This window comes from Amia ocellicauda, chromosome 1 (assembly GCF_036373705.1).
Source record: "Amia ocellicauda isolate fAmiCal2 chromosome 1, fAmiCal2.hap1, whole genome shotgun sequence".
NCBI classification, from domain to species: Eukaryota; Metazoa; Chordata; class Actinopteri; order Amiiformes; family Amiidae; genus Amia; species Amia ocellicauda.
In genome coordinates this window covers 39,306,125-39,325,842 of record NC_089850.1, presented here as the reverse complement: position 1 = coordinate 39,325,842, position 19,718 = coordinate 39,306,125, and the positions used below count along the sequence as shown (strand labels likewise).

Below are 19,718 nucleotides of genomic sequence, written 5' to 3'. Positions count from 1 at the left end.
AACGTAAGCCTACCTCTTCCACTCCTGCCCACAAACCGCAGATCATTAAATCTTGCCACCTGGTTCTTCATGACTGCAGAAGCATTTCTTAGTTCAGCTGAATAGTTCTCGTCGTTACCCGCCATCACTGTGACTACAGTTCCGTCAGGCACTTCTCCAAGTGCTACCACCTACACCAAAGACAAAATTTTATGAGTGACACTTGACCACTGCCATCACAGCCTCAGTTATCTTTGCCATTGCCTATCCAGCAGTGTCCACTTGCCTTTGGAGTAGCAAGAACTATGGAAATTTGTCCCAGGATATCAGGACTATGTTTTTCTTATACATTATATTTTTGTCACTTTCTTTGAAGGACTTCTTCCATATGAAATCCATGTTGTTCTACAAAAATAGCAGTAGAAGAATTGGAAGGGCAGATGTTTAAACGTATTTTGATTGTGCATAATTGGCTGGATCTTAATTACAAACTAATAATACTAAATGCTATCTTGTTTATATATTTATTTAAGTATGTATAATACATATTAATACATTTAACTTAAGATCCCTTTATTATCAATACCCAAGTCTGCTTTTACTTCTAGCGTTTTGTTTTGCATAGCTGCTTCCTCATAGAAAAACAAACTGAACACGTATCTTAGGCAACATTTATGTGGAAAAGTGATTATGTAATCCTACCAGAAAAAGAATCTTCAGTTATAATGCTATAAGAGTGGTCTTGTGAATGTGATGTGCAATATCCTTTTTTCTAATTTTACTGGATGAAGTAAGGATGATCTCGTTAAACAGGAAAGCTGGTTAGAATAGTTTACGGCACTTCACAAAAGTGATCAGAGCAGGGGTAAAGGATTTGAAGCAGTAATATGCTATCAGAAATGCTGAGAAACGTAATGAAAAGGCATTTAAATAGTTAAACAGATTGGTACAAAAGTGCGCTGTACTGGTAATACAAACGGGAAAAGAAATAAACAACATGTAATTTGTGCCACATCCTGATACCACAGGCCAATAGTTTTACTCAAACCTATGGAAGAATAATTTGTTCACAGATATACAGGAAAACGAAAAAGACTAATAATTTCAGAAATTAATCTATAAACTTATCACACCATCTGAGGTTACAAATACTTCAAAAAGCTTATCATGCAACTTGCAAATAATAATCTAGAATTCACCCTGGAGTCCCAGTAATATGTCTGTTGTATTACAGAATTTTTCCATCTTTGTTTCTAAGAGGAAATTGCTATACTGTTTATTTATCGAAGCTGAAAATGAGGAGACAGACTTGGTAAATGTGGAAAACAATGTAATGAGGCCCCTGAATACTTATGAATTGAGCAATTTGTTATTTTTATGTATTTTTAAAATGTCTAATTTTATTTTCTTTATTCCTACTTGTTATTATACTATATATACAGTCTTCATACATGCCCTTTGTCATAACGCTATGTACAAACCATTGATTTACTAAATAAACAAGTGTGTGATGAACTACAAAAGACAGACTGGTTTTCATAATAAGTATAGAAACACACTTGATTCTTGATTTACAAAATAAGCAAAGTATAGTGCATACTTCTGGTTATAGAAAACACACTTCATTCTATATTTACATATACGTCGAGTAAGGACAACACATTCGCATCTGTAATGTATTTAGAAAGTTATGCACATACTTTCAAAAGGATACAACCCCACTGACAGGCAGACCTGCGGACAGGAGACACTGAGCTGCCACCGCAGTAACACATCAGATGTCAGGAAGGTGCACAATACTTCACCTGGCGTTTCAGTACACTCAAGAAATCAGCTATTGTATAGTGTAACTACTAATAGGTCAAATTATAAGACTAATGGTTGTAAATTATAATATGTGGGAACTAATCAGTCAGCCCTGTCTTAAGTGAAAATAATGTAAAAAAGCGGTTTTATTACACAATTTTATATTAATTTATATGCATATTATATCAATAGATCAATGAAACATGCAATTGGGGCTATCCCCATTCTCAGTAAAGTAACTGGATATTAAAAGGTGGTAGATCCTACTGGCCTTCTTAAGCAACGCTTTAGGAGAGAATCATCATCACAATGAGTAATTTAATGTCTCCATTACAAGACCACAAAACCCTTAGGCAGTATCAGTGCATCAGCTCATGCCCGCAAAGCATAATATTGCATTGATGCTTTCATTTGACTGACACATGTCTCCTGGCTTGGTAGGATCTTTCACATTGGTAAACGATCGGCAGAGATTAACTGGATAATTGTCTTAAACTATGAATTAATCACAAGTTAGATATAAAGTAGATGTGATCAGATGAGCATTCTGTTAAACGTGCAGTTTTCACCTCTCTAAATTAGGTTGGTTATATTAAAACAACTGCATCAGGGGCACCAAGCAACTCATCCTATAGTGTTATATTGTAAGTAATGTTGCAACGCGTTTTATTTTTGACATATGCCACTGTACAAGAAGTACTTCTGAAAATAAATCGCAAGTAGCCGAGTGCAATACTCTTGTGATATTGATACACTTCTGCTGAGATCCCAAATCACCCTATATGCACACTTTAATAAAAGTACTAATGCACTGTAGTAGTTTGGGATGGAAGTCTTCACAATGCAGTAATTGTGGCTGTAAATTTCAGTGCTGGTTGTAAATCAATTATTAAGCATACTTGCGATTGTTGCTATATATAGCCTAGCTGTGCTTTCTCGGATTTCAGGTGCACACCGTTGAGTTTATGTGCATTATTCCTACCTGCATTACAGTCCACTGTTCATCTTGTAGGTAATAGCTGTGCTGAGTCGGGTTACAAAGCACTCTGAATAAAATCGGACTTATAGTCTGCTATTACAATTTCCCAAAAGTTGATTTCAATTTAACTCGCCTGCTGTAGCCTCAATAGTAGCGAAAGTGTAGTTCAACAAAGTATGCATGGCGAAAAGAAAGAAGTGTACGTCTTATTTGCCGGGTACCACTTGGCTAGGAAGCTGTTTATATTGCATTTCCATTAATATAAAAACACAACAGACGAATAAAGAAGCCTAACAAACGCATGCACGAACTTACCTTGAAGGCTACGGGCAAGGTTTTATTACATCTCCAATGTGACGGCAGGACAGAGCAGAGGAAATTGGGGCTGTCAGTCCGCACTAATTCCGCAGGGTGGTCGGCGATGATTTCAACCATGGTGCGGTTGTCGTGCGGCCGGAGTCTGGGCACCGCTGGAGCCGCCTCCTGCTGCCCCGGCGCGGCGCTCACCTCGCTCATTTTCCCGGGGACCGGCTGGAGGCTGCTGGACGGGGGGCTGAACCTCCGGCTGGTGCTGGGATCTACAGGAATGCGCATCACAACAACCCAGATCAGCAAAGGTAAGGCCACTGAGACGGACTCAAAACCCGACAGTACACTTCTTTAAAACACAAAAGATCTCCCCGGATCTGCCCTGGCATCAAAAAGAGACAGAAAAAATGACACCTCTCATGAACAGATGCAACTCAAAAACAGGAAAAGGCAACCAAAAAGAAGAAGAGCGGTGATGAAAAATAAAGCGCACGACAAATATTGTACGGTCGCCTGTTCCAGATGCCAACTTTTATATAATCTTCACGTTTTCTGCAACTGTTTCTCTCTTTGCAAACTTTAACTCAGACGTGCACATCATGTGCATATCCCATGCAGATGTCCTACACCTCCAGAAACAGTTTGCCTTTGCTTTGTGAACTTAAACGCTTCCTTATCCGAGAAGAAATCGCTCTGAGCAATTAATGTCTGGTGCGACCGCCGAAGCAAGCCTGCGCTCAAACAGACAGCCCGCTCGGGAAGTGTCTGCACAAGTCCAGTCCCACACCGGGGTTTTCACACTCACAACTCACTACACGACAATGCAAACTGCCACCAGAAAAATGACAAACTCGCTTAAGACAGTGCGCTGTGAAAAGGTGTCATTTTGCTCCTTAAAAAAGACATGAATGCAAGCTAGTTTGTTTTTAGTAACGCATGACAGACGAGCGGGATATTGTTAAGCATTTGTTTATTGTATTGTTCGGTTTCATAATAAATGCGGCATCTTGCTGTAGTCCCACTTTAACGCAAAATCCTCTTTGAAAGTTATGTCCAAAAATAAGGTCGTGGTCTGAATACTTTTTTTGGTATAGGGTTAAAAGGTTCGTTGATCCCCCCAAAAAGTTGCGGTCGGTAGGATGAAGGAGCCGAAAAAAAAAAAAGCCACAGTTTTTTTGTCCCAAAATGTGGTTTGTCTTTGGAGGCAGGGGTTTGTAGTGCTCAGGTTTTTGTGGTTTATATATACAGTCCTAGGCGATCATTATGCTGATGAGCCTCGAACACGTGGTGTCTGAAGCCAGTCATCACACTGCTTTCAAAATAAATAACTGAGCGCCTCTGTCCGTCCGGAGAGGTGCGACCCGCTGCCCCCGGACAGCAGCACCCCGACCCGTAGCTGCCCGTCTCATTTCTACCGTTTGAAGTGGAAGAAACACCAGAAAACCTGGCTAATACAATGAACTAGCCCTACCCTAATGCATTTCCCCGAATGAATGAAACGTAATAATAAATACCCCCCCTTCCCTCTCGGCGTGTTAAGGTAGAGTTAAAGCAGCGCAATTAAACATTATATATATATAACGATTTACGTACCCAATTATAAAAACAGAGAGTACAGTAAACGCAAGCGACCCTTTCTCAGCTCGTTTCATACCTAGTGAAATACGTCTCAGTGTGTAAACTTGCACTTTCTCGTCCAGGTCTGTATTTCGTGTGCTTCTGTTTGACTTCAGGGAGTGACACACCGACTGTGTCGTGCAGTGCAGCAGGGAAAGAGAGCTGACTGCCATCATTGTGCCCTGCGTTATTATATTATTATTATTGTTACTATCACTAGCATTGCTGTCGGTGGCAGTGAGCACAGGCACAGCATGGATCGGTACTATCTGAGGAGGGAAAAGGCTGACTTTGTACCAGTCCCCGGCTCCAAAATGTCTTCCTGGTTAGTACTAGAACTAACAGAGACTCAAAACGCACAAACTGGCAGTTCGAGCAGAAATGACTCACTTCCCCTTGACTAGTCTGACTCAAGCCTCAGATGAGAAAAAGACGTGCAAGGAAGTTTATTTTTGTCGGTCGAAAGTTTGGTCGCAGGGGAGAGCTATAGCACCAGCACAGCGTTCATAGCAGGCAGACGCCGCGCCGCGCCGCGCAATGTAGGACTTTAACGATGCATGCTGTGCTCAAAATGACACTTGTGTCCCCAGCCACTCTTCTGAGGCCATGCACAGACTATTCGTTGACAAAATGCATTAGTCAAAGGATGTTATGCACCGCACACAATCCTAATATAGCGTCGCCTGTTGCATTTGCCTTTCATTAGTGAGAAATAGCAAACACTCTGGTATTATTATGTCCCACACATATCCCCCCTTATCGTTTTATTATATTCATTCATCTCAACACAGCGTCTGTACGTGTTATATCATCAATGCTATCTTATTTTGCCCCAATGCAGACTCTACACCCGAGGCTCGCCTTATTTGGCAGTTTGCATCATAATTACTTTTACCTAATTTTGAATTTGTGGTCCTAGGTTAAACCAATATATAAGTTAACCTTTGGATGGGTGGGGGTGCAAATTACTGCGACTACACGAAGACACTTTCTTCCTTAACCCCAGTGCAGCCACCAGATATTAAAGCGGAACATATTTAGAAACCCGAGGCACGTTATCCTTTTTCCAAACCTTTGGCCGCGACAGGTTGGAGTCCATCTTGGAACTACAACTCCACCAATGCAGCGCGGCGACACTGCGGTCGCACGAAGACTACGTCATGTTTTGCGACTTTGACCGAGCGACAGGAGACTACACAAGCGTTGCGTTTTTAAAGCGATAGCGAGTGCGTTATGTAACAAATAAGAACTACAACACCCAGAAGTCCCAGTGACGCGGACTGGTTTACGTCACTGAAAGGGCCAGCGCTGTGCTGCACGAGGACGGAACTGAAGAGGTAAACACAAGGAAAGGTAGGCGCCTCCGATGTTGAGCTCCGTTGTCAGTACGTTAAACGCGACTTTGTTTTTTGTTTTTTAGTTTAGAGGGACAGGCAAACTCATGGAGGTGGATCGGAGTAACAGACAGTTTGTTCTCATTTAAACTTTTACTTGCAGTGCAACAGCTATTGTGAAGCGGCTGTAGTAGTAGACATAAATCCTTGTCGTGGAAACAAAATGATAACACATCTTTCTCCCCCCCCTCGCTGCAGCGAACATTGCGTCTACACTTTCGTCGAGCTTGTAGCTTTTTTACTTCACTCTTGCAACCCATTTTGAATGGTAATACATACATGTGCATCTAACAACAACACGTCGAAAGGAACGGCGCAGCTCAGCAATATGACCCAGATGCATCGCCTCCGAAATATAGGCATGGTGAACATAATAGTTATCTTTACTGTGAAACAACGATGTATTAAATGGATCCCGACGCTGATAACATTTGTGTTTATTAATTTGTTTATCCTCTTTTCCTGTCATTTAAAATACGGTTTCAGCGCGGCCCGTATTGTCCCAAAATCAAATACTGGTACTTATAACGGTGGATTTTATTAGCATAGTATTTGTGTTTTATAATCACAATTAAACAAACAATGAGCTCCAACATTTGAGCATAGTACACAACAGTGTTGATAATGTAAATATACCCATAACCAATCCAAGGAAAATTGGAGGCAGCTTGGCATTTTCGGGGCAGCAGCTATCGCACTCATTTTCTCAGCCCAGCCTTAGTTTGTGTGCCCAAGCTATCAAGAGTCCACGCCACCATTTCCAATGTTTATCCCGGGACCCTCCTCTATTTGACCAGTTTCATCTTCCTGCCACTTTCACTGTCAGTTTACACTAATGACAACCACAGGAAATAAGGGAATTGGTAGATGCTGTGAGAATGGATCACAGTTAGTCATTTGCAGCCTCTAGTCTAGGGTGACACACCCGGGAACTAATGAAAACATGTACAATGAAGACTCACACTAGGAATGAGCATCTGAGACATTATTTCATAATTACATATGTGGAGCTCAGCACCTCCTCCCAATAAGGTAGACTAGACAAAGTGTCCTTCAGCTAATAGTGACATTCCTGCCTTAAAGTGGTTAGATACGTAGGCCTCCGGGTTTTGGTGTATGTCTTTTACTGTGCCATTGCAAAGCGCAGTGTACAGTTATCTAGTGACAGAACTAGTGACTGTGCCTTGAAATGCTTTACAGGGGAACCACACTTTTTACAATTTTTAGATATTCTGATATCCAGTTAAAGATTATAAAAGAAAGTAGAAAAGAAGTAGGGTAATGCTCATTTTTTTATATATATATATATATATATATATATATATATATAATTTTTTTTTTTTGTTCACTTTGTCTCTTGAATTGAGAGTGATATTTCTTAACATGGCACATTAATATTATATACTTACGGATAGCCATTTCAAATTATAAATATAAAGTGCTGCAATAATTGCTGAAAACTGTGAGATTCAGGCAATATTAACACAGGAAGCCACAATTACATCTCAAGTTCAACCCATCTACCAGACAAAAATTACAAATCATGAACTTCATGTTTCCTCAACCCCCCCCAATAGGCTTTTGTCTACTGCCCAGTGGACCCCTGAAGTTGAAGTTATGATTCTGTCAGGGTGTAAGCAAGAACATCTTTCTTCCCCACCTTATTTATGTAATATTTATATACATTAAAGATTTACACAAGAATGCAACTTCTTGTTTAACTCTTTCATAACAAAGTTAATATGTCTATAACAAAAAGTCTCTTTAAAGTTATATAAGTACGTAGTTAGCAATTACATTAAAACTACTGAAATTTGATAATTGTCTCTGCATATAAAAAGGTTAATCAAAGAATGCATTGATAACATCAGCAGTTTAAATTTCAGAAAATATGTAGAGGGGTTGACTGGCGAGAAAAAAATAAGCATTGCATGGGAATTTAGTTACAGACTACTTCCTCTATTGCACAGCCTTTCTGTATGGAGTTTCCCTATCAAGCCACGCTGGTTTAATCTGTAGGGCCAGACTGAAAAAATTCCACATCACTGTCTGAATTTAGACTGAGTCACAAAGAAATATATTGAGCACTTTCCAGGGGGCTAGACATTAAGACAAAATGTCTGGTGCAGAGAAATTTCTGGATTTGTTTAGTGACTTGTGAGGCGCATTTCATAAACTTTTGAATCCTATTAAATTGTGGATTTTCAAAGCAACAATACATTAATTTACTTTTCCCAGATTATTTTTGTTTCTTGAGTCTATTCTATGTTCATATAGATGTGAATACTGCATTCATGCTTTGCCATTGAATTAACTATGAAACTGGTATTGTGATTTTCTAGACATAGACTACAAACTAATCCTGGCACAGTTTATTTTAAACTTATTTTAACCAATTAACAAATGTATAGTAGGTGGTTAGAGGCTTACAAACAATGGAAGATGTTTATTTTCAGCCTGTGGTTTTATATGATGGTTAGATTTTAAAAAGACAAATAAATGTCCTTTACATCTGTCTGGAGGCAATTTTATTTAAGTGTGTATATTATATCTGTCTGTCTATCTGTATCTATCTATCTGTATTATATATCAGAGAGAGAGTACTTGTACTTAGAATGTATATATTTGTTTATATTGCCTATATACATTACATAATTTAAATACTGTTGAATCATTAAAGGAAATATGCATGGTCTGTTTTTTTTTCTCTCTCAAATCCTAATCCCATTATACATGAGAATATAAAAATATGAAAATGTTCAGGTAGTTACATCTGTGGTTTATTTTGGAGTATCAATTACAACTTTTAAACCAAATTGCAGTATCACTACTAACATTTGAGGATTTATTTTGATTATAACAACATTTACATGTGTAAGTATTAACAATTAATCTCACAAGAAAGCTTACTAATCAGTGCAGTGCATTTGTCTTACTTGTCTTGTCTTACAAAACAGAAAGTAATACATTTTTACATTGGTCAGTTATTTATTTTACATATCCTGATGAAGATCTCTGGTAGAAACATTAAAAAACCTGAGAAGCATGGGCTAAATTAATACTTTTTTATGATTTTTTTGGAACTATAAGTGAGTGTGCAGGTATTCTTTTCTTTTTATCAGTTATTTATGTTACCAAAGTAATGTCTCGCAAGGTTTACAAATACATATTATGATCATAAATATAACCAAGCCAATTAAGACACTTAAAGTGTATGCATGATATATTAGATTCAAGTCAGTTTAAATATGCTTTATGAAATATGGGTTAATGGGTAACATTAGCACATTTTAATCTGGCAGATTGCTCAAATTAATATAGTCCTTATTTCTACATTTGGTTGTTTTTGTTATATTTAAATGTCTTTCTCCATCATTGTTGTAGTCGATAGAGATCTGTTTGACAGTATTTCATGCAGTATAAAAGAGGATAAAAGGGTAGAGTGGTCATTTTAATAGCATTTCCTTTGTTTTAGTTCAGGCTACTCTGCTTCCTTCCTCTTGTATTTATTTTCAAAAGCAATTCATCAATATTTTCGAGTACAGGAAAAGGGATTTTGCATGATTTCACATAATATGCAAAGGCCTAGGTGGGGAAATATGGTGTAAGCCATGTGTGGAACTGAACCTAAGGATGTGTGATTAACCTACGTTTTATAGAAAGCGCTGACTTATTTGTCACTTCATTATAGTAACAAAAAAGAAGAGAGATTGTGTTACATTTCCTTTTGTTCTGTACTGAACACCAAATATGTTTTTGATTTCCTTACATTTTGGAGATAGACTGCGAAATTATGGGTCTAATAAATTGGAATAAATATAATTAACACTGTAAATAAATCCATATTGCAGCTACTTAAGCACGGCTGTTTGTTTTGGACTAATGTAAAATGTTTTCCATACAGTGTTTGTCTGAAGTATTAATATGAACTATTTAACATATAGTTCTGTGCTATAGGAAGTATATTTTCCCTCTGTTTATATGCTTTTAATTAATGCTATTTTTTTATTATTAATAACATACTTTTGCAAAAAAAAATGTATATGAATATTTACATATAGTTCATATCTCAATATGATGAACAATCAGAATAAGTACTTCAAATCCTGCCGTCTTAATTTCTTGTCTTCAGCTAAAACTGTAAAATTGACTAGGCGTCTGTAGAAAAAAAAAAAAAAGAATTCAAGCAACATAAAAGTCTATTTAATTATAGAAAACTGCAATAAATAGAAAGAGCTGCCTTATTCTACACACTCAAGTTAAGTACTGTATTAAACCTTTGCATGTTGAAGTAATCTGGATCCATTCTGCACATCTGAATTCATTTTACTAAGTATGGATGCCATCTGCATTGAAATTCAAAGCAAAAGTGCAGTACTTTAACCCATGGGGGAAGATTACAGTAGGATTTCAATTTTATGTTCACTGTATTTATTGGAGAAAATTGACTTGAGAGTGCTTCTGCTTTTGAGACACTTTTTTTGTTATTTTGTTTAATGTCCGGAAGAAAGGAAATCGAACATTCACATGGTACTGCTTTGATGTGTTAAAGAAGTTAATTATCTGAACCATCAAACAAACTGTGGGCTGGGGAAGTAATTATAGAAAAGAGCCTTCCGAATTATTGTCTCATCATGTCAAACAAAATGCTGTACACCTGTGCAATTTGATAGTTAGATACCTTGGCTTACTGTAGGAAGACAGTGGTTTTAGATTTAGCAAATAGCGACCCTACAGCTGGTCAACAGGTAATGATGTTTAAATACAACCAACAGGGCATGACAATGACAATGGACTACATATCCAAATGTAAATCCATTCTGCACACATCAGTGGATGTCAAATTTGAATGTCCCTAAGCATAAAGGACAGCATCATATCTTTTCATGTGTTTTAGGTTTAAGATAAGCACAGTTAGAAATCCCATAAAATCACCAAGAAAGATATATAATGTGTGTGTGTCTTGTTATGTATGCATATGTAAGTAATAACAATAATAATAATAATAATAGTTATCCACAGGCCCAGTGGTGTCACTGACAATTTATATTCTACAGGGGCTTCTCTTAGTGATAAGTGACTGCTCTTAATAATTTTTATTTTAGTTTTGAGTGTACACGAACATGGGTAATAGTATAGTGTTGCAAAGGTCAAAGTGTGCAGTACTTTACAGCAGTGTGCATCCCTGCACTTCAGCTTCAGTAAGCAATAGCAAGACTCTTCCTAATCTTTAGTGAAGGAATAATTTTGCTTTGTTAAATAATTATGGAAAAAAGGAAGAGAAACAAAACCACATAGAAAGGAAAGAGAAGTAAAATGAACATTACATTTTAAATTAATCTTAAAATTATTTAATATGACTTTTGTTCTCATAAAAAAAAAATAAACTCAGCATTTTGTAATTCAGTTGAGTCTTACAACTGTTTCTTCAAAAGTTGAGCCAAAAGTGGTTATAAATCCAGTTTCCTCTCTTTTCACTCATTTTCTTTTTTACTTCTCCCATATTGATCCACCACCTCACACAATTGGGCTGAATTGCCTGTTCAGGCCTGTTAAATGTTCTGTAATAAAATCAAGTCTGTGTCGGATGTTTATTAGTTTAATAAATTGTGCCATGCAAAAAAGAAAAACAAAAAATAACAAGAGCTAAACACTTTCAAAGTTACCGTAATCAGGTGTGCATGTTTTGTTTTATAGTAGAAACAAAACATTTTGAAGTAATTAAACTTTATTGGGTGATATAACTTGGCTGAATTGTAATGTGTTAAATACCATCTCTTTAAAAGCAGTTAGGCATACATAACATGCAGGTCCATAAAAGAAAGGCCTTTAATTTGAATAGTAAATGAATACCGGAATTTAAATTTACCTATCTTTTAAGCGTCCCTTTACAAGCACAGTGGGATACAGTCACTTCACCAACACAATAGATTTGCTGAAGTGCATACATGCAGTCATATGTTTCCAGGGTGACTGCTTTCTATTTTTATATTAACAGAGTTTGCAATAGTTGTATTTTAATTGTATTCATATAGGAATTCAGCTTATAATACAATGAAGACACACACATTGTACATAATATAGAGCAAAGCCTACATTTCATTATCAATCTTCATAAAACTCAAGTCCCAACATCACAACGTGGTATTAAACTCTTAAAACCACAACAGTTTTCAGAAATTCAAAGAAAGGAAAATAAGAGTGTGCCTGCAATTCATGGTAAATTACTCAGGACAAGATGATTGTTCTCTACTCTCATTCTTTGTTACAAATTCATATAAAGTATGACATTGGCAATTTCTAAATATTTTTCCAAATGTCCAGAGACATTTGTGTAAATTCACACAAAGGAACATGTACCTTCAATTAATATGAGGTGAAATGTAATAGGGAGGCCTATGGTGTTTCCCTGCACTGCCTTAGAGTTTGAGGACTCTTTGTGACAAACATATTTTCCCATTGATTTAAATACTATTTTTGTTATCTGTAAATGTTATTCTCGTAGTATTTCACAATTATATATATTTTTAGTAAAAATATATACATTTCATTGGGTAAATATGTATCGTAACCTGTAAATACATTGTTCTATGTCACATTTAGGGGTTATAGTGCTATTGCAAACAACTGAAAAACAAAACATTCATCCAAATAGGGTTTCATGTTTGTGAATTACCCATGGGATTTGGGCTATTGGAAAGACTATTTACTGGTATACATTTTATTTTATTTCTAGCCTGGTATAGCTACAAGTGTTAGGACAAACAAGTGAAATGTTTGTTTGTGTACAGAAGAAAAAAAAACCCGAAACATTTGTTTTTAAAAATAAGTCTTTGATGGTCTAAAGCCGTCCAGCACTTCACAAATAAACAGATGAAAAAGATTATTATGGGGTTGACAGTGCAGCAAGGAGACACTTTTGTCTGGTGCAGTTCTTTCCTCTGCTGCTCTTTAACTGTTAGTGGGAATCAAATGAATAGGTCCTGACATTTCCCAGAGCTTCTTTGGTATTTTTAGATGTACTTAAAAATTCCATTTACTGCAGATTTACATAAAATGTCAATGTAGAGTTCCACATTTTAAGAAATGTACTGTATCAGTGCAAACACATGTACATTTTGTTTTATAAAGTGAATACAATATATTATCACACATTTGTAATGAAATGCATGCTTAATTTGTTTTGGATATTATCATTATATTTAAATTGTGGTTATATACTGTTTTGGATATAAAGTTTTTCCTTTTGATTGGTTTGCATTAATAAATGTTATCTTCAGTACAATTCAGTTGACTCTGACTGTATTCTGATCCTGGGCTGTAATGAGTTGGCTACAAATAGATTAGTAACTTTGTTGGTCACTCGTTTTCTGCCTTTCTGTCATAAATGTTGACTTATCTTTGCATTAAATCATGGTCCCATAACCTTTGCACTAAGCAATCAGAAGCATTACAGTGTATTAGTACGAAAAAATGACAATTTCTTGTCTGCTTGCTGAGAAAAAAAATCAAGAAAACAAGACCGCTAATATTACAGCTGAAAAATGTTATTGACTGACTTGACATTAAACAGCCAGAAATGCTATCATCGCAATATTACATTCACTGCCCACTTTCACCCCCAATCCCAAAAACCATGAAATATAACAGTATGAATCGAAATCAGAAAACGGTCATGCTTTTGGATCTCAAAAAGTCAGATGTTGTTTCAGTGCTGTTTTGAATAATTTCAAAAGCAAACTGGCCAGATTGATGGAAATATCGTAATGCTGCCCCTCTTTTGGGACTGAGATGAAAGGCGGATCACAAAATCGCATGCCAAGTGCGACTATAAGAGAGTCGGTGAAGTGGTTTACCTAAATAGCATGTTTAGTAAGCGTTGGAAAAACACAGGCATGAGTTTCCCTGGTTCCAAGCGGTTCAGGAAGCTCAGATTTGTGCATGGCAATATGGGAAAACGCCTGCTTCACATCGCTCATAAAAAAAAAAAAAAAAAAAAATCTATAATTTTCCGTGTGTATCCCTAAGTATGCACAGTGTAGACAAGATGTAAATCCTGTTTGACGATATATAGTTTATCTAGCATACAATTTAGAACACATTTTTTTTTTTGGTCTTCTGTCACAGATAAAGTGTTTTGGTGAAGTGATTTTTCCTTTCCCATTGAATAAATCAGAATGTCAAGAAGCATGGCATGTGTAATACCATATTTTCTTTCTGAAGTGGATTTATAATCACTAACATTTAGATACACACTCTTCTTGCAAGTAAAGCTACATTTTTTAATTGTGGAAACTTCTTTACAGATGAGCAGCAGTGCCGCCAGTCCCATGTCAGGCAGTGCCTCTTCAAGCACCGGAAGAGCATCAGGGAAATCATCCAGCTTTGTTCCGGAATTGCAAAGCATGATGTGAGTAAGAACAATTTAAAATATTACACATATATGGTTTATGAACAGCCTAAATCTCTAGTATTTGTTGTCTTATCCAAGTACTGCTGCAGCAGACGTGAGCAGGAAAATCTGCTGGGTTCCTCTGCTAAGCTATTGCTTATTAGTGTTTACGCTCATGTCAACAGTGATTGCAGTGATCAGTAGTGCAAAGCTGGTGGTCTTCTTTCACGAGGAGGCAATTCCTGGCCACATCAGAAGGGAAAAGTTCACACACAATCCCACGTGCCATATGCTGTCAGTATATTTAAAACTCACTGCTGGTTCAAAGACTTGCAACCCTGATCTAAATTCTGGGCTGTGTGTTGAGCCAGTGGGATAACAAACTACTGCACACCACTGTAGAAGAGCTTTATGAATGAATTCTGTATAAAGCTATGCAGCCTTGTTGCATTCTGCTGAGGAAATCTTGGCGTACATTGATCAGAGATAGAATCAGTGAAGCACAAACATAACCATCTGTAGAATACTTGAAAAGCTGAGTCAGGGGGAGCTGTTGCTTTTATTGTTATTATTATACATCCTGCATTTTTAATTAAAGCAGTTTTAATGCTTATCCTGTATTAACATTGGATTTAATTCCAGAAATAGGATATAATTGTGTAATTAAAAAATACAAACTAACACATATATATTTTAAGTGCAATTATGAAATATTTTGACAATTGTAACAATTCCTCATTGTTGACAAAACATATAGCATATTATGCAGGCCTGTAGCATTATCTTCCAGTCTATGGGTGGTTTTTGAATATGATTGCTATGTGGAAAACTTTGACATATTGCGAAGAGAAAAAATCTTTTGGCTGGCTTTTAAACTTATGAGCTGTAATGTACACCTGTGACTAAGATGGTATAGAATTCTGGCCCTGTGAACGTTCAGTGAAGGTGGTTTAAACCTGATCTCATATAGTCCATGCAGATTACGTCATCACCTCACAGAAAGAGTGCTGCCTGCGATTGTCAGCGTTGCTACAGAAATCCCAGACAACAGCCTGTGGCAATCTGCTGCATTGCATTTTCAATCAGTTTTCAGACAACACTACTTATCTCAGTTAATGAAATACTTCTCTATGGAAAAGAAAAAAAAACATAATAATTATAATAGAAAAGCTCACTATGTTTCTTTCATACGCTGTTAAAAAAGTAGATTTAGTTTCTAGGGCTTAATCATAACATTGCAATAAATGAAAAACAAAAACATCCCCGAACCGATAGTGTATTGGTTTATTCACAAAACATGCTTAATTTGAGCCTCATCATTATTTTTTAAATAAGAGATTATGTAATTTGTTACTGCCCCAAACACGTTTGAAACAAACTTATATATTTTCCTTTGTTGCAATGAGAAGTGCATAAACATAAGTCCCTGGCTGAGACTGAATTTCATAGTCCTATATTTTGCACAGCACTTAATTATAGCTTTATGTAAGGAACGTTTTGATGGAGCCTAAGAGCAGTCCAATTTAAGAGATTAGTTTCCACCCTTGGCAAGCTACATCTAGTGCAAAATGATGATACAAAGAAATAATATTCCTTACTTCATCCAAAAGGCTCTTAGCATCTTTGAGACTCCAAATCTACTAAGGATTTGATCTAAGCACATAATTATTGTTTTTCATTAACTTGTTCGTGACATCAGTAGTGACAGGAATGGCGCCTTTATCTATTTGTGCCAAGGTAGCAGTAATTGGAATATAGACCTGGCACAAAACGGTTTCCTAGCAAATGACTAACATCTGACGTTAATGACATGGACAGTTCTGCAAAAGATTGCTTTCGAGAGAGGTGGGAACGGGCTGACTACAATTAGAGTAGTGACTTTATTAAAAAAAAAAAAAAAAAAAAAAATGGATTATTGGAATGTGTGCTATTGATGAAGTCCACTTTTAGCATGACAGATTTGACTGGAAACTGAAGGAAAATATAATAATAATTTCCTCTCTTACTGCCTTGACTGTCTGCCGCCTCCTGCCTTCATGGAGGTCCCTAATTGAGATCACTTGTACTTATGAATGGCAGGAAGTTCTGTGGCTCATGGGAGGAAAAAATAGAACAGTAATATATGCCTAAAATGAAAAAGGCTACTGTTTTACTTAAAAAAAAGATCACATAGAAAGATTTTCTTTCTTCAAGCATTTCACTCCTTGTGTTGATCACCGTACCTTTTCCATATGGTAACTTGTCACAATAGGGAGCCTACTTTCTTGGGATTCATGAATGATGTGGATGAGGTGAAGTTTATTTCAGGTACATTCAGATAACTTTGTAAAACTTTTTCAGAAATGCCCATCTGTTCTTTAAAATGCAGATTGCCAGACTATCTCATTATGAGTCTAGTAGTCCAGCATACATTGGTTTAGCATAATTTCTATAACCTTTGTTGTCACTGTAGCACAGGGATATGATCCTTTTTTCTCCAATGTCTTTATGATAAAGGCAATAGTCTTAAGCGATCATCAAATATACTCTTCTTTACTCTATCCAAATATATACCTATCAGTTAATGGCAAACAGACTGCTGTTAATGTACTTTATCATATTTGTAGTTTGCCTGCTCCTGACACCAGAGATTAATTTGGGGAAACTGAGACGAAGGTTTTCAAGTACATGGAAAGGTTATTGATTGCCAGTGTCATCTTTAGAGTAAAATCATTGAAAAGTTGGCAGGCTTCTCCAGGCCACACACAATCACACATGCAAAAAATACTGAAGTGCAACTTGTGTGTGACAGCCAGGGTCGGCTTTCATACTGAAGACGTCTACAAAGGTTGGTCATCTAATACACTGTACATTTTCAAACGGATGGGGGGGGGGGGGGGGGGGGTGGAAACTGCTTTTGAACATGTTCCCAAAACTTCTGATATGTAATATTCAGCTATGCACTGAAAAGTGCTTATGTTGGAAAGCGGTCTGTGCAGAAATGCTCCACTCCACACACAAGGTGCTAAAGATAATACAGACACTTTGACAAGTCCAACATTCCACTTTACACTTTTCCTTCCTCAGTGTATTTGACTAGCCTACATCCTTTTACTAAACTGCTTGTCCAACTGAAAAATATTTATAGTACATCTGTAAGACAAGCGTCTCTCTTGTAGGGAAGACTGTATGGAGTTATTTATGATGTGAGTTAAACTACTATCAGATTTATTGAGGGAGAAATATTCCAGTTTCATATTTTTATATGATGGATAGTTTCATAGCAGTTATAGTGTATGCATGTGATGTATCGTGTGGCCACAGTGTAATTTAACCCGACAGGTACTCACTACATGTCATGTCACTCACTACAAAACCTATTGTTTTGAACAATATTGTAAAGACCCTTTGCTGTATTTTTAAATGTATAATTATTTTAGCAAAGGGATGGTAGACTTTTTTCTGATTTGTTAAATATACACCTTTTTGATTTTGCATACAATACACTTTATTAGAAATGGCTGTAATTTAATATTCTCAAAACTGCCATGTACCTCCCTTGTTTAAAGTTTGCATTAGATAAAAGCAGACATGGAGCCGTGTGTGAGACCTAATTATCTGAATTCCCTAGCAGATACTGCTGAGTATATAAAGATCCTGCCTTAGTACAGTTCAGCATCACTGGAGTTCTTGGAATATTTTTGAGTTCTGTTGCCGTTCCAGTTTTTGAGTTATTATTGTTGGGTTCAGTTGCTCTGTTTGCTGCCTTTAGAAATAGTCTATTTTGTAAAAGTTCTACAGGGAGTGAGTTACATTGTACTGTAGTGAAGAGCACAGGCCAGGTAGGTCAGTGTAATAAGTCAATCAGTGAACCACTCTTGTACCAATTAGGAATGATCTAATATATATTTGTGTATATACACTCACCTAAAGGATTATTAGGAACACCATACTAATACTGTGTTTGACCCCCTTTTGCCTTCAGAACTGCCTTAATTCTACGTGGCATTGATTCAACAAGGTGCTGAAAGCATTCTTTAGAAATGTTGGCCCATATTGATAGGATAGCATCTTGCAGTTGATGGAGATTTGTGGGATGCACATCCAGGGCACGAAGCTCCCGTTCCACCACATCCCAAAGATGCTCTATTGGGTTGAGATCTGGTGACTGTGGGGGCCAGTTTAGTACAGTGAACTCATTGTCATGTTCAAGAAACCAATTTGAAATGATTCGACCTTTGTGACATGGTGCATTATCCTGCTGGAAGTAGCCATCAGAGGATGGGTACATGGTGGTCATTAAGGGATGGACATGGTCAGAAACAATGCTCAGGTAGGCCGTGGCATTTAAATGATGCCCAATTGGCACTAAGGGGCCTAAGGTGTGCCAAGAAAACATCCCCCACACCATTACACCACCACCACCAGCCTGCACAGTGGTAACAAGGCATGATGGATCCATGTTCTCATTCTGTTTACGCCAAATTCTGACTCTACCATCTGAATGTCTCAACAGAAATCGAGACTCATCAGACCAGGCAACATTTTTCCAGTCTTCAACTGTCCAATTTTGGTGAGCTTGTGCAAATTGTAGCCTCTTTTTCCTATTTGTAGTGGAGATGAATGGTACCCGGTGGGGTCTTCTGCTGTTGTAGCCCATCCGCCTCAAGGTTGTACGTGTTGTGGCTTCACAAATGCTTTGTCGCATACCTCGGTTGTAACGAGTGGTTATTTCAGTCAAAGTTGCTCTTCTATCAGCTTGAATCAGTCGGCCCATTCTCCTCTGACCTCTAGCATCAACAAGGCATTTTCGCCCACAGGACTGCCGCATACTGGATGTTTTTCCCTTGTCACACCATTCTTTGTAAACCCTAGAAATGGTTGTGTGTGAAAATCCCAGTAACTGAGCAGATTGTGAAATACTCAGACCGGCCCGTCTGGCACCAACAACCATGCCATGCTCAAAATTGCTGAAATCACCTTTCTTTCCCATTCAGACATTCAGTTTGGAGTTCAGGAGATTGTCTTGACCAGGACCACACCCCTAAATGCATTGAAGCAACTGCCATGTGATTGGTTGGTTAGATAATTGCATTAATGAGAAATTGAACAGGTGTTCCTAATAATCCTTTAGGTGAGTGTATATGTGTGTGTGTTTCTCAACATGCAGTTGATTAGAAGTTCACACCAGGTCAACATACGCATACCTTCTAATACCCTGTAAAACAGTGTATACAATTCTATGTGATTTAAACACAAAAAA

General features: G+C 37.2%; 2 protein-coding genes across 5 annotated transcripts in view; one reads left to right on the top strand and one right to left on the bottom strand.

Annotated features, from left to right (window-relative positions):
* runx2a (RUNX family transcription factor 2a) overlaps positions 1–3,358 on the bottom strand; it is a 46,273-nt gene extending 42,915 nt beyond the window's left edge. For all 3 annotated transcript variants that reach the window (XM_066704320.1, XM_066704328.1, XM_066704337.1), the window contains exons 1-2: positions 3,080–3,358; positions 14–170 (exon numbers count right to left, since the gene is read on the bottom strand). In XM_066704320.1, coding sequence (XP_066560417.1) covers positions 14–170; positions 3,080–3,358 — 436 coding nt within the window. The remainder of the gene's footprint in view (positions 1–13; positions 171–3,079) is intronic.
* The window catches only part of supt3h (SPT3 homolog, SAGA and STAGA complex component), a 174,984-nt gene continuing 158,557 nt past the window's right edge, over positions 3,292–19,718 (top strand). Inside the window, exons 1-2 of one of the 2 annotated variants that reach the window (XM_066704357.1) lie at positions 3,292–3,381; positions 14,391–14,494. In XM_066704357.1, the coding sequence (XP_066560454.1) occupies positions 14,391–14,494 (104 nt within the window). In that variant the 5' untranslated portion in view covers positions 3,292–3,381. Of the gene's footprint in view, positions 3,382–5,868; positions 6,044–14,390; positions 14,495–19,718 lie in introns of those variants that run through there. The other variant, XM_066704348.1, reaches the window with a different exon arrangement.